Source organism: Microcaecilia unicolor, chromosome 4 (genome assembly GCF_901765095.1).
Source record: "Microcaecilia unicolor chromosome 4, aMicUni1.1, whole genome shotgun sequence".
Taxonomy (NCBI): domain Eukaryota; kingdom Metazoa; phylum Chordata; class Amphibia; order Gymnophiona; family Siphonopidae; genus Microcaecilia; species Microcaecilia unicolor.
Genome location: NC_044034.1, coordinates 96,652,572 through 96,677,769, shown reverse-complemented (window position 1 = coordinate 96,677,769; position 25,198 = coordinate 96,652,572). Strand labels below are relative to the sequence as shown.

At 40.8% G+C, this 25,198-nt stretch overlaps 1 protein-coding gene across 1 annotated transcript in view; it reads right to left on the bottom strand.

The window, feature by feature from the left end:
- Positions 1-5,931, bottom strand: part of SIAH3 (siah E3 ubiquitin protein ligase family member 3) — an 84,386-nt gene extending 78,455 nt beyond the window's left edge. Inside the window, exon 1 of the mRNA XM_030199420.1 lies at positions 5,712-5,931. Coding sequence (XP_030055280.1) covers positions 5,712-5,846 — 135 coding nt within the window. The 5' untranslated portion in view covers positions 5,847-5,931. The remainder of the gene's footprint in view (positions 1-5,711) is intronic.
- Between the last annotated feature and the right edge of the window lie 19,267 nt (positions 5,932-25,198).

Below are 25,198 nucleotides of genomic sequence, written 5' to 3'. Positions count from 1 at the left end.
GTTGTGCGTGTAAATTCTAATTAGTGCCAATTAATGCTCATTGGTTATTTATTTATTTATTTATTTATTGCATTTGTATCCCGCATTTTCCCACCTATTTGCGGGTTCAGTGTGGCTTACAATACATTTTGAATGATGGAAATACAATGTGCTACAATACAATCTTGTTAAGTTCTGTTATCAATGCTCATTAGCTTGTTAACTTATGCGAATTGTTATAGAATCCGCACTGATTTCGGTGCCGATCTTTAGGTGCGCTATCAGGCTTATTTTCGAAAGAGAAGGACGCCCATATTTCGACACAAATCGGAAGATGGGCATCCTTCTCCCAGGGTCGCCCAAATCGGCATAATTGAAAGCCGATTTTGGGCGTCCCCAACTGCTTTCCATTGCGGGGACGACCAAAGTTCCCAGGGGCGTGTCGGAACTGTAGCAAAGGTGGGACTGGGACGTACTTAACACATGGGCGTCCTCGGCCAATAATGGAAAAAAGAAGGCTGTCCCTGATGAACACTTGGCCAACTTTACTTGGTCAATTTTTTCTTGCGACCAAGCCTCAAAAATATGCCCAAACTGACCAGATGACCACCGGAGGGAATCGGGGATGACCTCTCCTTACTCCCCCAGTGGTCACTAACCCCCTCCCACCCTAAAAAGAAAACTTTTAAAATATTTTTTGACACCCTCTATGCCAGCCTCAAATGTCATACCCAGCTCCCTGACAGCAGTATGCAGGTCTCTGGAGCAGTTTTAGTGGGTACTGCAGTGCACGTCAGGCAGGCGGACCCAGGCCCATCTCCCCCCTTGCATGTTACACTTGTGGTGGTAAATGTGAGCCCTTCAAAATCCACCACAAACCCACTATACCCACATCTAGGTGCCCCCCTTCACCCCTTAGGGCTATGATAGTGTTGTACAGTTGTGGGGAGTGGGTTTTGGGGGGCTCAGCACAAAAGGTAAGGGAGCTATGCACCTGGGAACAATTTATGAAGTCCACTGCAGTGCTCCCTAGGGTGCCTGGTTGGTGTCCTGGCATGTGAGCGGGACCAGTGCACTACGGATGCTGGCTCCTCCCACGACCAAATGGCTTGGATTTGGTCATTTCTGAGATGGGCGTCCTTGGTTTTCAATATCACCGAAAACCGGGAATGACCATCTCTAAGGACGACCATCTCTAAGGTCGACCTATGAGATTTGGGCGTCCCCGACCATATTATCGAAACGAAAGTTATGGACGCCCATCTTGTTTCGATAATATGGGTTTCTCCGCCCCTTCGCGGGGATGTCTCATGAAAGCTTGGGCGCCCCGTTCAATTATGCCCCTCCACGTAATCCAGGGAAAGTAACTAGCAAAAAGAATGACAATAGAGATGTAAGGACTATTCAAATTTACAGATTGATTAAAGTACATAACAATTTTCAAAAATTCCGTAAATTGTACAGTTAATTCAGAATTTTTTAAAGAGGAAGGCTTTCAGAAAAGATTGATTCATATCTCTCCTTTAGGAAGCAGCTTAAGGCTTATTTATTTCAGACGAAATTTTCATAAGAGCTGAACAGAGTCTGGGACTAGCCATCAAATGTTTTTTTGTGACATGGTATGGAGTTTCTTTTGCATGATTTGTGAATTTGTTTTAGTTTTTACTTTTTCGTATATGTTAAGTATTTGGTTATTTTAAATATTTATGCTACTATTGTAATCTGCTAGGGACTGTGAACTAAGCAGAATATAAATATTTTAAAATAAATAACTAAATAGAAATGTAGGGGTCCTTTTAATAAGGTGTGCTGAAAAATGGCCTGCACTGGTGTAGACGTGTGTATTGGATGTGCGCAGGTTCATTTATCAGCGCGCCTGCAAAAAAGGCCTTTTTTCGCTGAAAATGGACATGCAGCAAAATAAAAATTGGCGCATCTCCATTTTGGGCCTGAGACCTTACCACCACCCATTGGCCTAGTGGTAATGTCTCACGCGTTAACCAGGTATGGTAATGGTCTATCCGTGTACAATGCCGTATACTGCCTGGTTAGTGCCACACGCCAGAAAATTTTCGGTGTGCTTACTGGACACACGTAAAATGCTAGTGGTGGTGGCTGTTTTTAACCATGCGCCAGGGCCCCTTTTGCTGCAGTGAGTAAAAAGGCCCAAAAATGAAATGGCCAACTGGTAAGTTTGCACTTGCCGTGCAGCCATTTCGGGTGAAACACTTACCGCCACCCATTGAGGTGGCAGTAAGGGCTCCCGTGCTAACCCAGCGGTAACATCCTGAGGAAATAGTTTTAAAATATTTCTGCTAGCGCCGGAAATGGCGCACACTGGGGTGGAACTACTGCTGGCACCTGCAATGGGCTAGTGGTAGTTCCAGGTTGCCACATGGCAACCCTTTAGTAAAAGGGCCCCATAATTACAAAAATTTTGCACGAGTGCTATTCTGCAAGTACCTGCTTAAAATGTACACGAAGGGCAAATCTATAACTGCATGCGTGTACTTATACACGCCATACTCGTGCCAGTGCTGAGATATTGCGTAACTCCAAGAGGGGCAGAGAATGGGAGGGGCATGGGCCTGTCTCCAAGTTACACATATAACTTTATATGCAGATCATCGATCACTTAGGTGTGCACATTCACATGTGTGTGAACCTGGCGTAATTGTGCCTAACTTTATGCACATCAGTGCTGACTTATGCTAGTATTCTTTAACGGCATCTTGGTGCACAGATGCTATTATAACAACTAACTGGAGATGCCAAGTTATAGAATTTCCCCCATAGGAGTGGATTCAGTAAATGGTGCTCAAAATTCAGCGCTGAAAAAAATCGGCGCTGAACGGCATTCTATAACTGGTGTTCTGGGATCAGTGTCCTTTATAGAATAGCACATAGTACGAGGATCGGTGTCCAACTGTGGGCACGAGGAGTTACTCCAACTGAAACCAGGCATAAATCCCAGCAAGCAAGATGGAGACGGATCTGCACTATTCTATAATACTGCGTGCATTTTTAGGGAATATCCCTGACCCACCCATGCCCCGCCTCCTTCATAGATCCACGTGGAAACACTTAAGTGATATTCTATAAATGAGCACATAAGTGTGTTTGCAAGTGGATGTGCTGTTTCTGCCCAGTTTCAGCATTTTGCATCCATTAGAATGCTTTCCCACGTCAAAAATTCAGCACGGAAGTAGTGTCTAACAGTGGGCACCATATATAAATTTCCCTTGATCGTGCATATTTGCAAGGAGACTTACACACACGTAGAGCTCCCACTTATGCACATAACTTACAGAATTCTGTAAGTTACACGTGAATCTCCAACATTTAGGCACAAGCATTTATTCCAGCTGCTGAAATTGCTCATGACTAACTTTTAAGAGTATATATACCCAGTTAGATAGTTTCCTACATTTGTTTATAGAATAAGCTCTACAGACTGACCAAATTTTGGTTTTGGTTTTGTTTCTGTGCTAAAACCGACTTGAAATCTTAATTCAGTGTTGTTTTGGTTTCAGCCAAAAATGCAAGTGTGTTTTCAGCTGAAAAAGCTGCCCTAACTTTATGCACTGAGTTGAACAGGCACTGATCTGAATATTAGCCAGTGTGGCCATGGGTGGCCCGACCATTAGGCCACCTGAGGCAGGGGCTTCAGTTAGCACTCTTTCCGAAGCGCAATCTCCCCCTTCCTTCCTCCACTTCGTTCCCCAATTTTAAGCCGGCAGCAGCAGCAATTCCCATTCGCTGCCCTGCCAACAGCACCCACCTTTTCACTTTACTGTGGCCACCTTTCTGGTGTAACTTCCTGTTTCCTCAGAGGCAGGTCCCAGTAGAGAAGACGGTGCCAGCGGCAGGGCAGCTTATGGGAATCGCTGCTGCCGCTGGCTTTTAAAAAACGTAAAAAGAAGGTAAAACTGGGAAAAAGGGTGGAGATAGGAAGGAGGGAGATGCCAGAACCTGGCTGGGGGGGGGGGGGTATCTCAGCCCTGCCTCAGGTGGCATCTTGCCTTGGGTCACCCCTGGGTGCGGCGATTAACTTCCACGTCGGTGCACATACCTAGACATTCAGTACCTGGAGCCACGCATGCCCCTGTATTGAATATACAGGGTTAGTTTAGCCTCTGGCTGTGAGCAGCTTACAAGCTTCTTTTACCCCCAGGGGCTGAATTTTACCTCCATAGTATTCTATACATTGTGTGTATATGCTGGAGACACATCCAAGCCCCTCCCTGCCCATGTGCACACCCCCTTGCAGTTACACACCACACCACATACACACTATCTTATAGAAAAGCATATAGCGCACTTGGGTGCATACAGTAAGTACCACTTTTCTGTGTACTTATGCTTGCAAAGTAGCGCTGCGTACGTCTAGTAGCGCTTTAGAAATGATAAGTAGTAGTATATTTACTGTACGCACCCAGTTATAGCAGTGCCTTTTCTGTGTCTACGGGGAAAAGACCTTGATGAATGAGGCTCTGAAGGGTACATTTTCACAGGTTTAGTCGGAATTTTCGTGGCTATGAACAGGAGTTATGCGAGTAGACTGGAAGAAACCAGCTAAGTGTGTTTTCAGCCTCCTAAAAAAAGCCTGCAGTTTCACACTTTTAGCTGCAGTAAACATAACCATTTGCAAGGGGGGCAAACGAAGTGGAGGACAGAAGCAGGCAGTGTCTCAAGGTCTTGGATGAAAACTCTATACGTACAGTAAAGATTTCAGAATGTCTATGCGTAGCCAACATGACTCAAAATGCACACAAGCTCTTTATCCACGTAAGTCTGACCTAGGTGCACAAAACTGTGCAAACAGGTTGGCTTTGAAGATCAGGTAGGTTTGGTTTGTGCAAGCTGAAAAGCACACATGTGCATTTGTTGTTAGGCACCGTTTTGAAAATCCACTCTTTTATATAACGTGCCAGCAGTTAACAAACTGGCTTCTATACTTTAGGAATACGTATCAAGTTAGTAGAAACTGATGAAGCTCTCCAAGATCAGAGCACAAGTTCCTCAATGATATGGGCATGAACAATGCCCCTGATTTTTTTTAATTGATATGAACACAAGGCTGAAAACAAACTGTACAAGCCCTACTTTCCACTCCCACTCTAAATAAATTGGTATAGTAGAGTATATTCATGGTCAAACATCTTGAAGTTCGACTGATGTTCAGCTAACAACATGCAAGATACCATGTATGTATCATATAGATAGGACGTGCAAAATGAATACGCTAGAACTTTGCAGATAGAAACTCTCACCGCATGCTCATTTTCTCTCTGTGTCAAAATGCTGGTTCTAAAAATAGATTTGCTCTGAAAAGCTAGTTAGTGCTCGAATGTATCAGAGCAGTTCACTTTTTGACTAACACATGCTATCACTGTATCTTGTTGGACCACAGAATCAGCCAGTGAAATTAGAACTCCCTCTGTGTTAAGAAGCAAAGTGCTGGGATACTTTTCCAGAGCTCTTCACCCAACCAACATTTTAAACTTATCTTTTCCTCCAGAGCTTTGCCCATAGGTTTTCATCTCGGAAAATGAATCGAAATGATGTTAAAAAACAGTACGGTCACTGACTCCCCCCCTCCCCTTTTCAGTAGTTTCTAAGCAATATCCATAGAGAGAAAAAGACTGAAAGACTGTTGCACCTCTCAGTTTTAACCTGCGTTTCTCCCCAGTGAAAACATTTGAACAGAAAGTAACAGTGAATAAACTCACCTTTAGGCTGTGCCTTGGGTTCACTACACAGACAAGTTGCCCAGCAGCCGAAAAGACCCTCTTAGCCTTGTAGTGCTGAAACCTGAGATGGATGAGATCTAAAACAGCTCCAAAGCACTGTGTGAAGAAAAGCATCACAACTTTTTTCACCCTCTTGCTAGAGAAAAGCAATGCAGTCCTGGAGGGGAGCCCTGGAGGGAGCACAGCCCTGTATGCAGTACTCTCCGGCACAGTTTAGCATGCCTTCAGATTGGGCATCAAAATAAGATGCTTAGAATCTTGCAGCAGTGGGTCGGCCAATCAAAAGGACAGGAATGTTATCCTTGAGGTCCAGAGACAACCAATAACAAATGGCTTCCTCTCCCCCCTCCCCCTCCCTAATAGAAACTCCCTGATGAATTGGAGCTGGTGGAGAATGTATTATTGAACATTACCATACATCAGCACATTGCATTTATCTTGTGATTACAGCCAGCTCCATGCAGCGCTGTGGAGGGAAGCAGGCAGAATTGATTGCTTAATGTCTCCATTTATTAATTGGCTTAATTTAACATGAAAGCACTCTTTAATCCGGAGGAGAAAAAAAATTTGACTGAGAATCGGTGGAAAGCTGCGGCAAAGTGGTTAAGTAGATTAAGCCGCTCTACATTTCACTTCTCAGAGCAGGTTGAGAGAGAATGAAATGTTTCTACTGAAGGCAGAAGATTTCAGACTTTCCTGATGGGGGACGTGACAGCACTAAGATTGCATTTATGTTTCTATCAGGATTAATGCCACTTAGATGCTTTCTCAGTCATATTTCTAATGATGTCCTGGAGAAACGTATTCCAAAGAAAGGAATACACCTTCCTTACTGATACTAGTGTCAGAATATGCAGTGATCTGATGTTAGAATTATGAACGTATTTGAATGCTTACAGCTTACTCTTAAACGTAATAAAATCCCTGGTACATGCAGAGAAGAACCACAATGAGGGCAAAGTAGCCTGTGAATCAAACAGAACCTTCAACAATTTGCATTTCGGTGGGCACAAATTGCTAATTAATCATTGGATTGTTCTAGATGTGAAAAAACATAAAAGGAATTAGGAGTGTGCATGCAAGATAATTTGCCTTACTTGACTGTGAACAAGACATCACTTGATTTCAGACTGCAAGTGAGCACTAAAACATCAGAGCTAAGACACACGAAAGGACAGAGAGTACAGAGCCTCTCTTGCTGTGATCTGTGAGGTGGTCCATGATGGAAGCGCAAATTCAAATGCTTAGCATTTTGGTTGGGATTCCTGAATATCATCTCTGCTTGTAATGCAAAATCAAGGCGTGCTAATTAAGGGGCCCACTACTAAAGGGGATTAGAATCTGGACTTTAGTGAGCCTTAATGCGCTAAGCCCAGATTCAATCCAACACAGTTTTAAAACATTTTCCTTTTTTTTTTTTTGCAAGCCATGCACTAATGTTGGCATTAGGGCACAGTACCTGCAAAAGGTTAATGTAGGAGCACTTATCACCTACTATTTATTTATTTATTTGTTGCATTTGTATCCCACATTTTCCCACCTATTTGCAGGCTCAATGTGGCTTACATTGTTCCGTCATGTCAATCGCCATTCCAGAGTGAGAGAAGAAAGTGGTATTATATAGATAACATGAATGACAAAATAAAATTAAGCAAACAGGTATAAAGAGATCATATTCAGAATAACAGATAAAGTGGTAATGTGTTAAAGTTCATATGAAGGATCATTGCGGTATCTCTTGTTGAAGAGGCAGGTTTTCAGTGATTTCCGAAAGTTGGTTAGGTCGCGCTGGTTTTTCACATCAAGTGGTAATGCATTCCATAGCTGCGTGCCTATGTAGGAAAAGCCGGATGCATGTGTTAATTTGTATTTTAGTCCCTTGCAGCTGGGGAAATGAAGATTTAGGAAGCACTAACCCCAGATTCTATATATGGTGCCCAATGCTGGGCATCCAAATTTGGGCACAGATCCGAGATCGGTGCACAAACTAATTAGTTAACAAGTTGTCTATAATTATTCACATTAATTGGTTCCAATTTGGACTTATGTGTGTATCTACCTATGTGCTATTCCATAACGCTGTACACCCAATGTGTCTCACCTACAAATCAAAAGAGGGTGTGGTCATGGGAGAGGCACAGGTGGGTCGGGGCATTTCAAAACTTTGGGCACAATATTATACTGGGGTTATGTGCCCAACATGCACGCCAGGATTTACACTAGGTTTTTTAGCAGGCATAAGTCCTTGAGCCCAAAGTTGGGCGCAGGAATCAGTGCTAAGCACTATTCTATAAAGGGCGTTTAGCATACATTTTTGAGCACCATTTACTGAATCCATCCCTATGTGCTTCTGCATCAACTCCATGTTAACCAGTTAACACATAGTACTCCGAACGCATTAGCTGGTTAATGCTTCCATACCCATAATCTGCCCTTTCCCAAAATATTTAAAAAAAATGCCTAACACATGAGGTAGCAACTGCGTATGCCTTGTAGCGCTATAGAAATGCTAAATAGTAGTAGTAGTAGTAGTTAACAGGCAAAATACTGCAAAATGCTTAATGCATTTTGCAGTAACCAGTTTTTGTAACACTAAGTGCGATAGGGCTTAACATCCTTTGGTAAAAGGGTCTGTAAATCAAGATTCTGGCCACTGTTCTTCACATCAGAGTGGGCTGTTTTGAATTCTACATTTATTTTATTTATTGTAGTTGGTTAATGCACTGTTTTCCCAGAAACGCCCCGAAAGCTGTGAAAAAACATTCAAGATGATGAAACACATGCTAGCTTTATCAAATTCTGTTCTCTTTTTCTTTCTCCCCTCCCCTAAAAACACAAGATACCACAATTTAAAAGAAGTTTCAGATTGGAAGGTTGCTGTAGGATTAGAATATTGCTCAGGTTGGTCAACACATATTCACATAGCGAAGCTCATGATGTGCCTTGAACTGTCACAATTACAACAAGGGATCAATACATCAGTGCCATCCTGACAGACTGCAGAGGCCATTCTTTGCTTCTGCATTTCTAGGCTGTCTGTAAATATATATACATTTATAAAATCAGTGGAAGAACTGATTGACAAGAAATCCACTGAGCCATGTGTCTTTTATATCTCCTACTATGTACCTCAGACCTGTTTATCTGCTCCTACTGCAGCTAAGATAATATTCAAGCACCTTTCCAACTTCATGTGCAACTTTCTTAAATTAATCCCCTTATTATTTTACTCCTGCTACTCTATCTTATCTATCTATATGTTCCATCTATGCTTGTAAAATGTTTTATTGCTATTAAAGTGTTTTATTGTGTACTGTGTTGACATTGTAATGAAACATCTTATGCCATACCTTGTATTATTTGAATATTTTTACTGCTGTAATTGTCTGTTGCTTCTGTTTGACTTATTCTTGTTGTAAACTGCCTTGAGTGAATTCCTTCATAAAGGTGGTAAATAAATCCTAATAATAAATAAATAAATGGAGTGTGCCACTATCCCTCATAGTTGTAAAAGAAACATATTATGCACCTAAGTAATTGTCAGACAGAATTATCAACATTCCATCACAAACATTTCAGTTGTCACATATGCCACAATCATATGGGAAAAACATATGCCTAAGGGAAAAATTAAAAATAGCATACCCCTTTCTTTTCATTTCACACATTTTTGGTAATAAAGAATTCCAGTAGCTGTTTTGGTCCTGGAGAAGACTGAAACCTTTCAAAGAATGAACCAAACAAGATGTATCAGAGCTTTTAAGAGCTCAGATGTTTGTTCTTAAAGGATCACAAAGGATCCTGATTACATGTGTTTATTATTTCTCTTTATTTGGAATTATTACCAATTGTTACTTGCATCAAAGACCAGAAATAATAACCCTAAAGGCGATGTAAAAGAAACATGCATAAAAATCAATATGAGACTCCTTCTCAGAAATGTTCTTTTATCAACAATCACATTAATAACTCTTCTAACTATCCCTATGAACTTTCAAAATTGTCCGTGGTTTTACCTCCCCTCCTTCACAACCAGTCCTCCCTTTAGCTGCTACCCCTACAGAATTTGGTTCTTTTTTAATTTCTAAATTAAATCTTCCTCCTTCAGTATTACATCCTCATCTCTTTGCCCCACTTTCCCTTCAGTCTGTAATTTCCGATCTTTTCCCACCATCAGTTAACCCAATTCCAGTTAGTATATTATCATTTTCACCCTCATCCATTATCTCCAGATTCTCTAAATGGTGCACCAAGTAGTATGTGTTAAATTGTGTGCATGGCCAATTTACATGTTAGTTAATGAGCTTTTTAGTGTTGATAATTTGCTGATCATAAGCAACTATTAAGACTAATTGGCAATAATTGGAATTTATGTGCGCATCTTTTTAGGCATAAATTTCAGCGTGCATAGTGAAAAAGTGGGTGTGGCAATGGGAGGACTGTGTGCATGTTGGAACAATCAATCAAGTCTACAAGCGTGGTTATAGAATTCAGAGGAACACTATTCTATAAACTGCCTCTGAAATTTAGACACGGCTTATAGAATACGGCTAGGTGTGTAAATCGGACATGCCTAGATATTAGTCGCCGTATATAGAATCTAGCCCTATAGGTGTACAGAAACTGACCTGTTCAATGTGCCCTTCTGGATCTTGTACTGATGGAGCCCTGGCATGGGGTTTTTAAAGCTTGTGAGGATTTGCTCTCTCTGATTTTTCTTGATTTTATTAATACCAGTTTGAGATCGGGCATTGTTCCTAATGCTTGGAAAAAGTCTACCATTCAGCCATTATTGAAGAAAAACAAATCTAGATGCTTGAGAACTAATTTCTATCCTGTTGCTAATATTTCCTTTCTTTTTTTTTTGGTTACATTTGTACCCCGTGCTTTCCCACTCATTGCAGGCTCAATGTGGCTTACATGGGGCAATGGAGAGTTAAGTGACTTGCCCAGAGTCACAAGGAGCTGCCTGTGCCTGAAGTGGGAATTGAACTCAGTTCCTCAGGACCAAAGTCCACCACCCTAACCACTAGGCCACTCCTCTTGCAAAAGTCAAGGAGAAAGCTGTATTAAACCAAGTTCTTAAGTTTTGGGAGTCCATTAATGTTTTTCATCCCAAACAAACTGGTTATAGAGTAGGTCACAGCACCGAGACAAACACTTGTTTGTCTCTTTAATGATGTTCATTACTTTTTAGACTCTAGTAAGGATGTCTTGTTGATAGAAATCGACCTTACATCAGCCTATGATAAGGTGGATCATTTGATTCTCCTTTCTCATATTAAAGAAACGGGCATTTCAGGTATTTATTGGAACTGGTTCAGATTTACTTCTCAAACCACACTCTTTATGTTATTGTGGAGATACTTTCTCTGCCCCATTCCCTCTGTTAGCTGGAGTTCCTCAAGACTCCATCCTGCCTCTGGTACTTGTTAATGTCTTTACTGCATTGCTAAGCCACTTTAATGCAAGATCTGGGCTTTACATCTGGGCTTTACTGATGATATCCAGTTACTGATAGCCCACAACTTTTGGGATGTACCTTTTTGTGATTCTCTTATAGCCAAACTGCTTCAGGTGACTTCTTGGATTGCAGATCATAATTTCAAAGTTAACCTTAAATAAACTGAAATAGTTTGGTTCTTGAGATCAAATTCTTCACCACCAGCCTCTACAAATGTAGATAATTTTTCTATTAAATTTATTTTAGCTGTCCGTTCACTTGGTATAATGTTCGATGATGCCCTAGCCTTTGGTCCATATATCTGGCTTCTGACTCAGAAAATCTTTCTTGCGCTGCAGATGATTTGATCCATTAGCCATTAGATAGAGAGCTGTGCTCTCAAGACTCTTATTCTCACTTTGATTATGAACCACTTGGACTATTGTAGTTCACTTTTCCCTGGTCTTCCTCAGTATTCCATTTGATGACTACAAGTGCTTCAAAATACAGCACTCAAACTTCTTTATAAAACTAAACAATCTGATCACGTTACTCCTCTGTTAATTGATCAACACTGGCTTGCCGTGGCCAATAAATTCAGTTTAAGATTCTTCTTTTAGCACACAAATCTTTTTATACTGGACGTCCTTTATATCTGTTTAATCTTTTCATACCCTATCAACTTTTAAGAACTCTGAGTTCTTTGGATTCTAGCCTTCTGATCATTCCATCTCCAAGAAAACTGGTTTTTGAATCTTCACACTCATTTGCTTTTGGTTATGTGACTCCACTCCTTTGGATTCAACTTTCCATAATTCTGCAGTCTGACCTCTCTTGTATCAGATTTAAATCTGCATTAAAGACCCGGTTGTTTAAAAAGGCCTTTTTAGTATAATTTTAACCCTACCATTTGCCCTTTTGTTTTCTGGTTTGTTTTAATCATCTTTGTCTTAGGTGAACTATTGTTGAAGTACTATTTTGATTACTACATGTTGTTAGTTTTGCTTTTATTATTGATTATGGCGTTTTATATTATGGATTGTTGTTTATATCTTGTTTTGTATTACAGATTATTTTAAACCCCATTGATACTCTTGTGATCTTGCAATATAACACATTTTACAAATAAGTAAAACAAATGTATCACAAAAAGGAAAAAGGAAATCCGTAATGTACCACAAAGAGACTACTCATTCAAGTGTTATTTTACCCAAGAACATCCTCCCCAAAAATAGGTAGCAGGCTGCCAAAATGTTATGTCATTGCAGTTGCAAACAGAACATTCTGGTCTCTGCACTATGAATCAGATATCAATCAAAGGGTAACAGTAGATGATACACTCAGACTCTGATCCAATAGGATTCAAACAAGAGCTTTAGGAGGAAAATATAAAATCCAGTTACAAAAAAGAAGCCAGGTCCTCTCTCCCCAAAAGGGGGTTCAGAAGAGGCCAGCTATGAAGAATGGAGAGGAGAAGCGAGTGGGGAACCTCACTCAGGGACCCACTAAGATATTAGTTTTCTGATGAAGGGGCTGGGGAACAAATCTGTTAAATAGCTGTCCACTGAATCTGAAGAAAAAGGCTGAAGTATTCCCGTTTTGCAGTATTCTGTTGATGGGTCATTCTGATCCACAGCTGTCCTTCTGAGGCACAAAATAGGATCACTTCAGTCTCCTCCTTGTCTACTGAGGGGGCTGCTACAAATGAAACATACTCCTTACTTCATTTGGAGGGTTCGGAAGACTTAGAATCCAAAAACAATTTCAGTTGTGAGGAGTCATAGAATACATTGCATTTTAAGTAAGAACTTACATGGAAATCATAACAGAAATGTAGCATCAAAGGATAGAACCTATTAGTATAAAGCAGTAAAAGCTCTCCCCCTGTTTTCAGTAGTTTTACCCAAGTCAAGAAACATTTATATCCTAGACCCGTAGAACAACAACATGCATATTACAAAAATACATTCAAAATTATTGTCCCGGTCTTGTAAAATGACAAAGGAGACCGCAAAGATAGCCCTATTATATTCCTCTCCAGAAGATTCTTCCAAGACCCTGGCCATGTCCAGGCTACCATGATAAGACTAGGGATTTCTACACCTTCTCCGGGGTTCTCCATTCTTTTCCCAGACAGCAGAAAATAGACCTTCCATATTGGTGGTATTCAGTTCCCAGGCATTTTCAAGATGTCCGTCATATGCCCTTTAAAAGCTTTCACAGAGAAACTAGAGTACTTCGGCACATGTAATTCTAAGGCCTGGATATATTTTCTAGATTTTACAATGTATTCTTTACTGCAGTCTTATCCTGGATCAGATTAGCTTGTACTGATGCTAGATGTTTAATTTGCTGTTCAAGGGAATCAGCCTTTTAAGAGTGATCCTGAAAAATATCAGGCACAAAATAAGCTCTTATCCTTCTAAGCTTCCACAATGTTCTAAATACTTTAGTAGATACCACTTTCACTTGTGACTCAAAAAAAGTATGTTATCAAATAGTACTCCTAAAATTTTGAGTTCTTTCTCTAACTTGTACATTACACCATTGACAGAAAAGTCAACCATCGGCAAACAATTAAAACCACTACTCAATACAATTAATTTGTCTTCTCCTTATTAAGCTTCAGTTTAAACTGAGAAGCCTAGCATTTGAATAAAACTAACCCTCTTATAAGGTCTTTTAGAACTTCAGCAAAATCCACAGCAAAAGGTATATATAGCATGATATCATCAGCTTAAATAAATGGGAAGAATTCCATATCAGTTAATTTTTTTACCCAGTGAAGCCATGACAGTATTAAAAAGTATGGGTAAAATCAGAGAACCCTGAGGGACTCCACATGAATAATATATTTCTGTGACATCATTTTACTAGATATATCAGTAGTGAGAGATATTAAAGAAGAAATAGATTTTTCCAATGTTACCAGGGCTGTTTAGATAAAATCTAGAGTGATGTTAGCAGGTCTTTGAAGAGGGCTACTGGGGATATATACACCTTCTCCAGGGCTCTCCACTCTCTTAGAAACATAGAAACATGATGGCAGATAAGGGCCAAAATGCCCAGCCAGTCTACCCTTCCTCAGCAACCACTAACTCCTTCTTTTCCTAAGGGATCCCATGTGCCTGTCCCACGCTTTCTTAAATTCTGACACAGTCCTCGTCTCCACAAACTCCACCAGGAGGCCATTCAACGCTTCCACCACCCTTTCCATTAAAGAGTACTTCCTTAGATTCTTCCTAAGCCTATTTCCTCTAAACTTCATCCTATACCCTCTCATTCCAGAATTTTCCTTCATTTGAAAAAGGCTCACCTCCTGTACATTAATGCCACTGAAGTATTTAACATCTCTATCATATCCCCTCTCTCCCACCTTTCTTCCAGTGTATACATTTTGAGATTTATTAGCCTGTCCCTATGCGTTTTATGGTATAGACCTCTTACAAATTTGTTGCCACCCTCTGAACCGACTCCATCTTGTTTATATCTTTCTGTAGGTGTGATCTCCAGAATTGCACACAGTACTCCAAATGGGGTCTCACCAGAGACTTATACAAGGGCACTATCACCTCTTTTCCCCTGCTGGTCATCCCTTTTCTTAGCACCCAAGCATTCTTCTGGCTTAAGGTCATCAGACACAATCACCCTCAAGTCCCGCTGTTCTTTAATACACAGCACTTCACCCCCTATACTGCACCATCCCCTTGAATTCTTGTAACCCAAGTGCATGACCTTGCACTTCTTAGCAATAAATCTTAGTTGCCAATTTTCATACCATTCTTCAAGCTTCGCTAGATCCTTTCTCATGCCATCCACACCCGCCGGGGTGTCCACCCTATTACAAAGCTTGGTATCATCCGCAAAGAGACAGTCCTTCTGCAATATCACTCACAAAGATGTTAAAAAGAGACGGCCCAAGTACTGACCCCTGTGGTACACCACTGATAACATTCTTTTCCTCAGAGCAAGCTCCATTTACCACTACCCTCAGTCTCCTCCCATTTAACCAGTTTTTAACCCAGTCAGTCACTTTTGGTCCCATACCAAGGGCACTCAGTTTATTTATCAGTTGCTTGTGCGGGACCATGTCAAATGCTTTGCTAAAATCTAAGTACACCATATCTAGCGCCCTTCCCACATCCAACTGTTTGGTCACCCAGTCAAAGAAATCAATCAGATTCATCTGACATGATTTGCCTCTAGTGAAGTCATGCTGCCTCGGGTCCTGCAGTCCGTTCAATTTGAGAAACCTCATAATCCTCCGCTTTAGAAGCGTTTCCATTAGTTTACTCACCACTGAGGCCAGACTGACAGGTCTGTAATTTCCAACCTCCTCCTTGCTTCCGCTCTTGTGCAGAGGGACCACATCTGCCCTTCTCCAGTCCTCCAGGACCTCTCCAGACTCTAAGGAAACATTGAAGAGGTCAGACAGGGGAATCACCAGAATATCTCTGAGTTCCTTGAGTACCATCGACTGTATCCCATCAGGACCCATCACTTTGTCCACTTTTAGTTTAGCTAGCACCCAATTTTCATGGGAGTCCATATCCAAAGCAACTGAAGCTTCACTAGGATATAGAGAAGGGCATTTTCGAAAGAAATGTCTGTCAGAATTTGGACGTTTTACAAAGACGTCCAAATCAGAGGCGTGGAGAAGGTCATTTTCAAAAAAAGATGGGCGTCCATCTTTCGTTTCGAAAATACCAAGGATGTCTTTGTGATTTGGATGGCCCTGTTTTTTGGTCCATTTTGAACAAAAAAACGTCCAAATGCAAGATATCCAAAACAGAAGAGGATTGGCTTAATGGTTAATGCAGCAGACTTTGATCCTGGCAACATGGGTTCAATTCCCACTGCTGCTCCTTGAGACTTTGGGCAGCTCAAATACAGAAAGAGCATTTTTGGATATGACATCTAAGTCTGAATTTGGACATTTATTTTGCAAAACGTCCGAAATCAGAACAGGAAAGGTCATTTTCTACAAAATAAAAAGTCTATTTTTTCCTTCTGAAAGTGCTGTTTGGTAAAATGTTTTGTGATTTGGGGGAGGAGGGGGAGGTGAAGCCCGAGTCCCTCCAGTGGTCATCTGGTCATTTGGGGCACCTCTTGAGTAGAGTAGAGGTCTAACTCAAAAAGTCTAAAATTTACTCTTGGACATCTTTGTTTTGTTCCATTATCGTTGAAAGATGTCCATGTCTTAGGAACGCCCAAGTCCCACCTTGAACACACCCCTATCATGTCCCCTTGAGATTTGGACATCCTTCTGGCGGATTTCAGAGAAAGATGTCCAAAAGGAGGTTTTGATAATACTGATTTGGACGTTTCTGTGAGATAAACGTTCAAATGCTGACTTATGTCACTTTTTGGATGTTTATCTCTTTTGAAAATGAGCCTGAGAGTCTTCCTGCTGCCTCTCTTCCCCTGATAATCCCATCTCTCTTCTAACAGGAGTTAATATGTCTGAAGCCAATATTTGATGACACTGCTAAACCAGAAATCTGATGCAGTTTTACTATATGAGGATTCTCTCCTACTGTCATCCCTTTTATCTGTCAAATCCTCAATCTTTCACTTTCCACTGCGACTGTTCCTGATGCCTTCAAATATGCCTTAGTCACACCACTCCTTAAAAAACCTTCATTGTACCCTACCTGTTCTTCCAACTATCGCCCCATCTCCCTCCTCCCTTTCTTATCCAAGATTCTTGAACGTGCTCTTCACCGTCATTGCCTTGACTTTCTCTCATCTCAAGCTATTCTTGATCCACTTCAATCTGGCTTTTGCCCCCTTCATTCAACTGAAACAGCGCATGCTAAAGTCTCCAATGACCTGTTCCTTGCCAGATCCAAACGGCTCTATTCTATTCTCATCCTTCTCGATCTATCTGCTACTTTTGACACTGTTGATCACAGCCTACTCCTTGATACGCTGTCCTCACTTGGATTTCAGGGCTCTGTTCTTTCTGGGTTTTCTTCTTATCTCTCCCAGCATACTTTGATTGTATACTCTGGTGGATCCTCCTCTACTTCTATCCCACTGCCAGTTGGTGTACCTCAGGGATCTGTCCTGGGACCTCTTCTTTTCTCCATCTATACTTCTTCCTTTGGTACTCAGATCTCATCCCATGGTTTTCAGTATCATCTTTACACTGACGATTCCCAGATCTACCTCCCTACACCAGAAATCTCAGCAGGAATCCAGGCAAAAGTATCAGCCTGCCTGTCTAACATTGCTGCCTGGATGTCTCACCACCATCTGAAACTAAACATGACCAAGACTGAGCTTCTTATCTTTCCACCTAAACCAACCTCTCCTCTTCCCCCATTCTCTATTTCTGTGGATAACACTCTCATCCTTCCTGTCTCATCAGCTCATAACCTTGGGGTCATCTTCGACTCCTCCCTCTCCTTCTCTGCACATATTCAGCAGACTACTAAAACCTGTTGTTTCTTTCTCTAAAATATCACCAAAATTCACCCTTTCCTTTCCGAGCACACTACCAGAACCCTCATACACACTCTTATAACCTCTCGCTTAGACTATTGCAACTTGCTTCTCACAGGTCTCCCACTTAGTAATCTCTCCTCTTCAATCTGTTCACAATTCTGCTGCACGAATAATATTCCGCCAATGTCACTATGCTCATATTAGCCCTCTCCTTGAGTCACTTCACTGGCTCCCTATCTGTTTCCGCATACAGTTCAAACTCCTCTTATTGACTTAAAAGTGCATTCACTCTGCAGCTCCACAGTACCTCTCCACTCTTATCTCTTCCTACATTCCTCCCTGGGAACTCCGTTCACTGGGTAAATCTCTCTTATCTGCACCCTTCTCCTCCACCGCTATCTCCAGACTCTGTTCCTTTTATCTTGATGCACCATATGCTTAGAATAGAATTCCTGAGCCGGTACGTCAAGCTCCATCTCTGGCCGTCTTTAAATCTAAGCTAAAAGCCCACTTTTTTGATGCTGCATTTAACTCCTAACCCTTAGTCACTTGTTCAGAACCCTTATTTTATCATTCTCACTTTAACATTCCCTTATCTCTTATTTGTCCTGTTTGTCTGTCATAATTAGATTGTAAGCTCTGTCAAGCAGGGACTGTCTCTTCATGTTCAAGTGTACAGCGCTGCATATGTCTAGTAGCGCTGTAGAAATAATAATAATAAGTAGTAGTAGTAGTAGATGGAAATGTATGCATTTTTGCAAAAGACACAATGATTAGCAACAGAGGGGACACCTTAGAGGGAGTGGAAAGCATGAGAAATGATTTACAAAACTTAGACATATGGGGAAATGCTTGGCAGGTAAGCTGTACTACTACTACTTATGATTTCTATAGCACTACTAGACATACACAGCGCTGAACACTTGAAATGAAGACACAGTCACTGCTTGACAGAGCTTACAATCTAATCAGGACAGACAAACAGGACAAATAAGGGATAAGGGAATTACTAAGGTGGGAATGATAAGCTGTAATGTGAAGAAATATAGAATGTTGCATTTTTTTTTTTTTGGGGGGGGGGTGCATAAATCCAAAAGAGCTGTGTGTGATAGAAGGTGAGAGGCTGATGTGCATGAAACAGGAAAGGAACCTTGGGGTGACAGTATCTGAGGATCTCAAGGTGGTGAAAAAATGTGATAAGGCAGTGGCCAAGGCCAGAAAGGTGCTCAGTTGCATAGAAAGAAGCATAATGAGAAGAAATGAGGTGATAATGCCCTTGTACAAGTCATTGGTGAGATTGCATTTGTTCAGTTTTGAAGGTTATATCTTGCTAATGACAAAAAAAAGACTCAAATGCAGTTCAGAGTAAAGTGACCAAAATGGTATGGGATCTCCACTAGAAGACGTATGAAAAAAGACTTGAAGGCATGAAGATGAATACTCTGGAGGAGAGAAGGGATAGGTAAGATATATTACAGATATTTAAATATTTGAAAGATATAAATGAAAAAAAATCATTTTCTAAAAATTGAGAGACTATAGAAATACAGGGTATAAAATAATGCTGCCAGAGTGGAAACTGAAAAGCAACGTCAGGAAATACTTTTTCAAAGAGAGGGTGGTGGATGTCTGGAATATTCTTCTGTGGGAGGTGGTGGGGATAAAAATGGTGAAGGAATTCAAAAAGGACTAGGATATGTATATACACAGAGGATCTCTAGATGGAATGAAGATGAATAAAAGCATGAAGGGCAATTTTATAACTTGGCGCCTACAGTTAAATACCTTTGCGGCACCAATAAGAAGCACTTCCATGTGTAAGTTTCCTAAGCTCTATTCTATTTAGAATACGCTTAGCGTAGTTTGTGCATGTAAATTTACGCATGTCCATTTATGCCAACAAAAAGCTGGTGTAAATCCCTGTGCATAGATTTGCACACACTGGTCCATATTTTATAACAACGTGCATAGATTTTGGAATGCCCATGAAACGCCCATTTCCATGCCCCTAAGCATGCCCTTTTTTGCCTGCACATGTTAGAATTTAGGTGCAGTATATTACAGAATATGCTTAGCAATGTATGTGCGTAAATTCTAGTTTTTGACAATTAGTAGCTTGTTAAGAGCTGTTAACAATGCTGATTGGCTTGTTAAAACAATTAATCTACATATGTAGTTATAGAATACACATAGAGTTATACACAGAATCGCATGTAACTCTAGGCGCGCTATAGAATCTGGGGGTAAGCCCATTTCTTGCGCAGCCATGAAAAGCCAACAGGTAGCTGATTACAAGCTCATTTTCTACCCATTCCCAGCCCATGCCCTGCCCCCTTAAAAATTTCCCCCCAAATAAATACCACTTGCTTAGGACATGCAAACGTCAAAAGCAAAGCAGGTCACTTCAACATATCTTGCATTAGGCCATTTTGCTATGTTAGAGGCACAGTGGCGCCTAATGCAGCTTATTAAATAAATCTGATTTATTAATTAGAAGAAATAAAATGAACAGAAACAAAAGAAAATAATGAAGCACAACAAAAAAAATCCATTTTAGAGGTAACTGGAAGAAAGCTTTTTCCACATATAAAGCATATTTTCTATGCAGAAAAGTGCTTATAAAATAAAAGTAGAAGCACAGAATAAGTATGCCTAATTTCACATTCCTGGGAACATGGAGGATCTTTTACTAAGCTGTGGTAATGTTTGTAGCTCATGGTAAAAATCAGCTGGCGGTAAACGCTGAGACACCCATTATATTCCTGTGGGTTATTCCTGTGGGTGTCTCGGCATTTACTGCCAGCTGATTTTTACGGTGAGCCTAAAAACAGTACTGCAGCTTTAAAAAAAGACCCCCATAATTTGGGTGAAGTGCAGGCAGAGATATAAACAGGATGGAGCTGGTCCAGAGGGCAGCTAATAAATGGTCAGTGGTCTTGATCACAAAGCATGCGGCGAGAAGCTTAAAGATCTCATCATATGTACCACTTTGGAAGAAAGGCGAGAGAGGGGAATATGATAGAAGCATTTAAATGCCTCCATGGCATAAATGCACAGGATGTGAGTCTCTTTCAATTGAAAGGAAACTCTGGATTGAGGGGGCTTAGGATGAAGGTGAAAGGAGACTGGCGTAGGACTAACCGAAGGAAATACTTCTTTATGAAAAGAGTGGTGAATTTGTGGAATGGCCTCCCAGTGGAGGTGGAAGAGACAAAGACTGTTGCTGAATTCAAGAAAACTTGAAATAAGTACATGGGATCTCTAAAGGAGAGGAAGGGACAGTAGGTGGTATGGATGGGCAGACTGGATACATCATATGGACCTGTGTGTACAAAGGCGTGCTATAGGTGCATTAGTGTTTTTAACGCATGTTAAATGCTAACGCACGTTAAGTGCTAACACACCTATAGGAATTTATTTATTTATTTGCTGCATTTGTACCCCACATTATCCCACCTATTTGCAGGCTCAGGAATGTATTGGTGCGTTAGCGTTTAATGTGCCTTAACTTTAAAAGTGTGTTAAAAATGCTAACGCGCCTTAGTAAACATAGCCCATGGTCTTTATCTGCCTTCATTTTGTCCGTGCATATTTTATAAACTATGTGAGCACATACATAAAATACATGAACACATGCACAATTTTGCAGCAAATATAAATTCATGCACTACTGGGGCTGATTCTTGGTGTCTGTTTTAAGAAGGCACATCATGTGTCTCCATTGCCTTTATAAAATGGGCACCTTTTCATAACTTTGACATAGATATCTGATTATAAATTTACCCAGTTCTGTCAATATTTTTTTTTACCAGGAAGTTTGGAATATCTGAAGGGCTGCTGTAATTCTGATTTCCATTTTGGAATATCTTCCTTTGGCAGAAGGTCGCCTTTTAGCCACCAGATCTTAACAGCAATTGCTGCCCACATAATTCATATCATAAGAAAATTATTATTCTTTTCTTTTCAGTAATACAACCATCTATGTGATAAACAGCAGAGGGAAATCATTGTCTGGAAGGCGGCAACTGGAAAGGAAATTGTAAGCATTGAAATATGAACAGGTCAGATTGATTGAATGTTATTTTTCTTTTCTGGAAAACACCAGGTCCTTTAAAGGAAATCTGCAAACCACATTTTGTAGCCCAGTCATTAGATGTCCAACATCCTTTTGTATCTGTTTTACTGACATGTATGGAGAAATAAATGAAATTAAATTGTTTTGCATGATTGGACTAGCTTTATTTATAGGACTTACACACTAACAAAAATTCATGTGCAGCCATACCCTATCTATTTATCCTTCTAATTTATGTATGTATTTGGGCATTTGGACAATCTGTAACTGCCAGTGTAGGTTACAATAATAAAAAAAAAAATTCAATATATGTATAACAAACTACAGACACATTCAATTTTTCTTTAGAATTGGGAAGTTGGTTGCAAAAAGCATTGACATACTTCATTTGTACTTGAGAACAATTCATCAATGGATGATGGCTAATCTTCTGGAATCGAATATGGTGAAAACTCAAGTGATGTTGCTATCCAGCTATCCTATCACCAATGCTCCAAAATCCAAATGGTCTGCGGTAGTGTAGATGTGTGTTTTGGGCACGTGCAAAATCATTTTTAAACTTTTTGCCAAAAATGGACGTGCAGCAAAATGAAAATTGCCATGCATCCATTTTGGGTCTGAGACGTTACCGCCAGTAATTGACCTAGCAGTAAGGTCTCATGCAGTAACCAGACGGTAATGGTGTGCACACATAAAATGCCGATTACCGCCCGACTACTGCCCTTGAGACAGAAAATAAAAATTTTTCTGGCATGCGTAGCGGATGCACGTCAAAATGAAAATACCGCAAGGGCCATGCAGTAGACAGGCGGTAACTCAAAACTGATGCACGTTGGGCAAGCGTAGGCACCTATGCAGCTTAGTAAAAGGGCCCCTGAGAGTTTGTCAAAAAGATTTGATCTATAGTTGTAATCATTGACTCTACCCTGAGAATGAAATATCATGTGCAGAAGATGATTGGGGTGATGTTTTATAAACTCAGAATTATTAGACATTTAAAAGATTCCTTAAATAAGGAGAACTTTAGGATGGTTATTCAAAATTTGATTATTGTAATAGCTTACTCTTAGGCGATATCTAGAAAATTAATAAAATCACTACAAATAGCAGAAACTGCTATGGCTTATGTCCTGTGTGGACTGTCTAAAGTTCATCATATCTCTCTAACTTTGATACACTTACATTGGTTGCCAATTGAATACAGAATACAATAAAAAGTCTTGATACTTGTACTATTTCCATGTAGATACTATTTTCCCTTGTAAATGCTGGCATTTCTATATGGAAATCGCATATAGTGCTTTTACAATAACTAGCTTATTTTCAAAAGGGAAGGACGCCCATCTTCCGACACAAATCGGGAGATGGGCGTCCTTCTCCCGAGGTCGCCCAAATCGGCATAATCGAAAGCCGATTTTTTTTGCGTCCTCAACTGCTTTCCTTCGCGGAGATGACCAAAGTTCATGGGGGCGTGTCAGCAGTGTAACGAAGGCGGGATGGGGGCATGGTTAAGAGATGGGTGCCCTCGGCCGATAATGGAAAAAAGAAGGGCGTCCCTCACAAGCATTTGGTCAACTTTACTTGGTCCCTTTTTTCACGACCAAGCCTCGAAAAGGTGCCTGAACTGACCAGATGACCAACGGAGGGAATCGGGGATGACCTCCCCTTACTCACCCAGTGGTCACCAACCCCCTCTCACCCTACAAAAAAAAATTAAAAAAACATTTTTTCCAGCCCCTATGCCAGCCTCAAATGTCATACCTAGCTCCATCACAGCAGTATGCAGGTCCCCGGAGCAGTTTTTAGTGGGTGCTGCAGTGCACTTCAGGCAGGCAGACCCAGGCCCATCCCCCCACCTGTTACACTTGTGGTGGTAAATGTGAGCCCTCCAAAACCCACCTGAAACCCTCTTTACCCACATGTAGGTGCCCCCCCTTCATCCCTAAGGGCTATGGTAGTGGTGTACAGTTGTGGGGAGTGGGTTTTAGGGGGGGTGGGGGGCTCAGCACCCAAGGTAAGGAAGTTATGCACCTGGGAGCAATTTGTGAAGTCCATTGCAGTGCCCCCTTGGGTGCTTGGTTGGTGTCCTGGCTTGTGAGGGCGACCAGCGCACTAGGAATGCTGGCTCCTCCCATGACCAAAGGGCTTGGATTTGGTCGTTTTTGAGATGGGCGTCCTCGGTTTCCATTATGGCCGAAAACCGGGGACGACCATCTCTAAGGTCGACCATCTCAACATTTAGGTCGACCATCTCTAAGGTTGACCTAAATGTTGAGATTTGGGCGTTCCCGACCGTATTATCGAAACGAAAGATGGACGTCCATCTTGTTTTGATAATACAGGTTTCCCTGCCCCTTCGCCGGAACGTCCTTAGAGATGGACACCCTTAGAGATGGTCTTCCCCGTTTGATTATGCCCCTCCATGGGCTATAGGCTATGTACCGTTATAAAATAGGCTTGATATAGGTGCCTGCTTGGCCTTCACACATAGGCAACCTCCCCTTGCATTATTTACCATGAAAAAACTACCAGCACAAACAGAAGTGCTGTAAAAAAAATTATAAAGATAAAATTTTAAAAACATAAGTCCAAATGAGGCGAATTCCAAAACAAAAGTCTGCAGGTAAAAACTATCGGTATGCTTTGCTCCAAACTGGACTATTTGAAAACTGCCTTGTGTTTAGGGAAAAGCTGACGACAAGCTATGATTTCTGCTGTTGAGAAAACTGTTTTCTTTTCTTGACCCAAAGCTGCCAGAATAAACTTTGTTATGACTGTTAATGGGTGTCAGATCTGTGCCATTAGACCCAAAGTGCTTAGAAGTGAGGTCAGATGCCTTCTTGAGAGGAGAACAGAGGAAGGCAGCAGAGGAGAAAGGTAAGTGGATTTTTTTTCCATCTGTCCTCTATTCCATTCCCAGAATGGAGCAAGGAAAATACATTTAAAACCTAACATGAATAACGAACAAAATAAAATACACACAATCTTAGATATAAACAAGTCCTTTAACTAAGGTGTGTTTTAGCATGGGCCAACAATTAGTACGCTAAGGGGGGTCTTTTACTAAGCTGCGGTAGTGTTTTTAGCTCACAGTAGAAATCAGCTGGTGGTAAACGCCAAGATGCCCATAGGAATATAATGTCAACAAACGGCACTCATATAATTTTAAATAGTGAAGGGAGCATTCAGGCAGTCTTTCTCTATACGCTCAACCTCTCCAGTCGCTTATCCTTTATCTTACTCAGGTCTAGATGATCAGACTGTCATAATAGGATCATCAGATCAACGTATCCACCTCCTAATTGGCTAAATATTTCTTTATGAGCCAAGCATATTTATAGAGCTGGTATCGTAATCCTCATTAATCCCATCAGTATTTTTTAATATATATTTTAACTTAATTCAATATTTCTTATATATATTTTTGATCAATTAACTGCCTTCAAAAGCATTCTTAGACTTCTTCTTAGTCTTAATTTATTCTGTTATATATACATC